The 2,273-nt window shown below is 43.3% G+C and overlaps 1 protein-coding gene across 1 annotated transcript in view; it reads right to left on the bottom strand.

The window, feature by feature from the left end:
- The window catches only part of TGIF1 (TGFB induced factor homeobox 1), a 7,439-nt gene extending 5,700 nt beyond the window's left edge, over positions 1-1,739 (bottom strand). The window contains exon 1 of the mRNA XM_010170550.2: positions 1,724-1,739. Coding sequence (XP_010168852.1) covers positions 1,724-1,739 — 16 coding nt within the window. The remainder of the gene's footprint in view (positions 1-1,723) is intronic.
- Between the last annotated feature and the right edge of the window lie 534 nt (positions 1,740-2,273).

Here is a 2,273-nt window from a genome sequence, read left to right as displayed (position 1 = left end):
TGATTACAACCCTGCTTTGTTTTTCCGTCTTGTTAGTAATCAGGCTATTCGCTGCTGGTTTCCTGTTTTAACAGGGCCCAACTGAAAAGGCTTTCTGGCTAGGCTCCACAACTGGACCACTGGCTTATTGTTATTTACACCCAGAATAAAGGATTGTGGACACAACAAGTAGCTCCAGCTGACCTACTAATTTATTTTGTCTTAAAAGCAGGCTAGCGCCAGATTGTTTAATGTCTCCTCCTAAACACATTTAACCTAAACAGAAAAACTGCTGTCACAGAACTAAATTAAAGCAGAACAAGTTCACTTTGCAGAGAGGTCCGAGAAACAATACAAAATCCCAGTTCTCCACTCCCACCATCGCCACTTAAGACGAGCAGTCCACGTTATTAATGACTCAAGAACTACATGATCAACATCCCTTCTTTATAAATTACTTTATCCTCCTGGCTCCCCATCTGAAGTCATATAGATGACTGAACACACTGTTGCACTGTATCACAGCCCAAAGACTTTACAGGTCCTCCCCTAATCAGCTCAGGGAAGATTACACCTAGGATCTCCAGTCTAGGCTCAACATCACACGTTAACAGCTTGAAACAACTTGAGTACAAGTACAGGGATGACTATAAACTACTGCTACTTAAGAAGACATGCTGAAACACTTTGAGGGGGAGGACAAAATATTTAGAGAGGCTAACACAAATGAAATGGAAGTTAAGCAAATTAAAAATGTAGGCTATCAGGAAAAGAACCACAACTATCCCATTGTGTCGAGGAAGAGCTTCACAGAGGAAGTGGCAGAAGCCAATTGTTATTCAAAACAGGACAAAGTATACCACAAGGAACAATCTCTGCCCTCCAGAGAGGGGATGGACAAAAATCACCCTATGGAAAACCGCCCACCCCACTCCCTTAGGGTTTTCTGATTTTCTTACACTGGATTTTTTTTATGAGCACAGATAAACAGAACCACTTCCCATCTAAGGCCCAGATCCTGTTGTAACCAAGTTCGGCAGGATTCCTCACATGTATGAACTTGAACACATGCCTGTGTCTTTGTGAGACTGTATTCTAAATCAGCTAATTAACAAGCTGAATACGTTCAGTGTGATTGCTATCACCTTATTATTTGTAAATTAAACTATCCACAGAAAAGTCCTCGGGATTTTAATCCACAGCATGTTAGCTGAAAAAAAAAAAACAAAAAAACACACACACAAAAAAAAAGCCTAACTAAAATTTAATGTGAATTTAAAAACCAACAACAAAAATAAATTAAAATTATTCATAAGTAACCAAGAACTACAAGGATGCAGAAGGGAGTTACCACAGTAAAAAAAAACCCACCTTTTTCCTCTGAATAAGTTTCATAATTGAGGAACCAACTTATTTGTTTTCCTCTGCATTTCACAGCTTGCGCTCTATCACTTCTAAAGTGGACAGACTTGGCTGTGCTATACTTTTCTTTTCTTTAAATGCGATTCTTCTAGAAGCGCAAGCAAGGAATCTGTAACAAAGTCACTCTTTGAAACTTCTTGAATGAGCCTCAAATACCAGGAGGTCACAAATAACTACAAGCCCAACCTTTAATAAAACAAAGGCAGCCTATCCCTAACATCTTTTAAAAAGTTTCTGTCTTTGTCTCCGCACCTTTTAATTTCTGCCACGCAAACCCCAGGCCCATGGCCCCCCTCAAAAGTTCTCCCCTCCCGCCTGTCACCTTTCATTGTTTCCATTGTTTCAGCCCAGAACTCGCAATCCTCAAAGCAGATCTTTCCCCTTCTCTCGCACACACACAAAGCCCTACACATGCATACCTAGAAACTACGTCAGCGTTTTTCACACGCATTTATTTCGGAGGTGGCAAGAACAACAGTGGAAAGTGCAGGGAGTTTGGTATTTCACCAACCAGCAGCTGCCCTCGGGGAGAGAAGTCTGAACAATGGAAGCAACAGCAGACAGGAAACCGGCTCACCACGGCTGTGCAAATCGGGAGCATAGGAATGTCCTAAAAATAACTGGGCTAAATTAATTCAGTGAAACCAGAAAAAAAAGGAGAGAAAAAGAAAAACCAACCTGCCTGCAACGAGGTTAAGAATCCCAGCCTACCTAAGCCGACTGCAGCATTTCAAGCCGGTGCTGTCACTGTCCCCGGGCTCAGACGGCTGGGCCTGGCAGGCAGCGCGTACGGCACCGCACCGGCCCGCGGGCAGCTCCCGGGGAACCGGAACACCGCGCTCCCAAACACCACCCTGCCCGCGGGCCCAACT

Source organism: Antrostomus carolinensis, unplaced genomic scaffold (genome assembly GCF_000700745.2).
Source record: "Antrostomus carolinensis isolate BGI_N321 unplaced genomic scaffold, ASM70074v2 scaffold42926, whole genome shotgun sequence".
NCBI lineage: Eukaryota > Metazoa > Chordata > Aves > Caprimulgiformes > Caprimulgidae > Antrostomus > Antrostomus carolinensis.
This window is presented reverse-complemented; position numbering and strand designations above follow the sequence as displayed.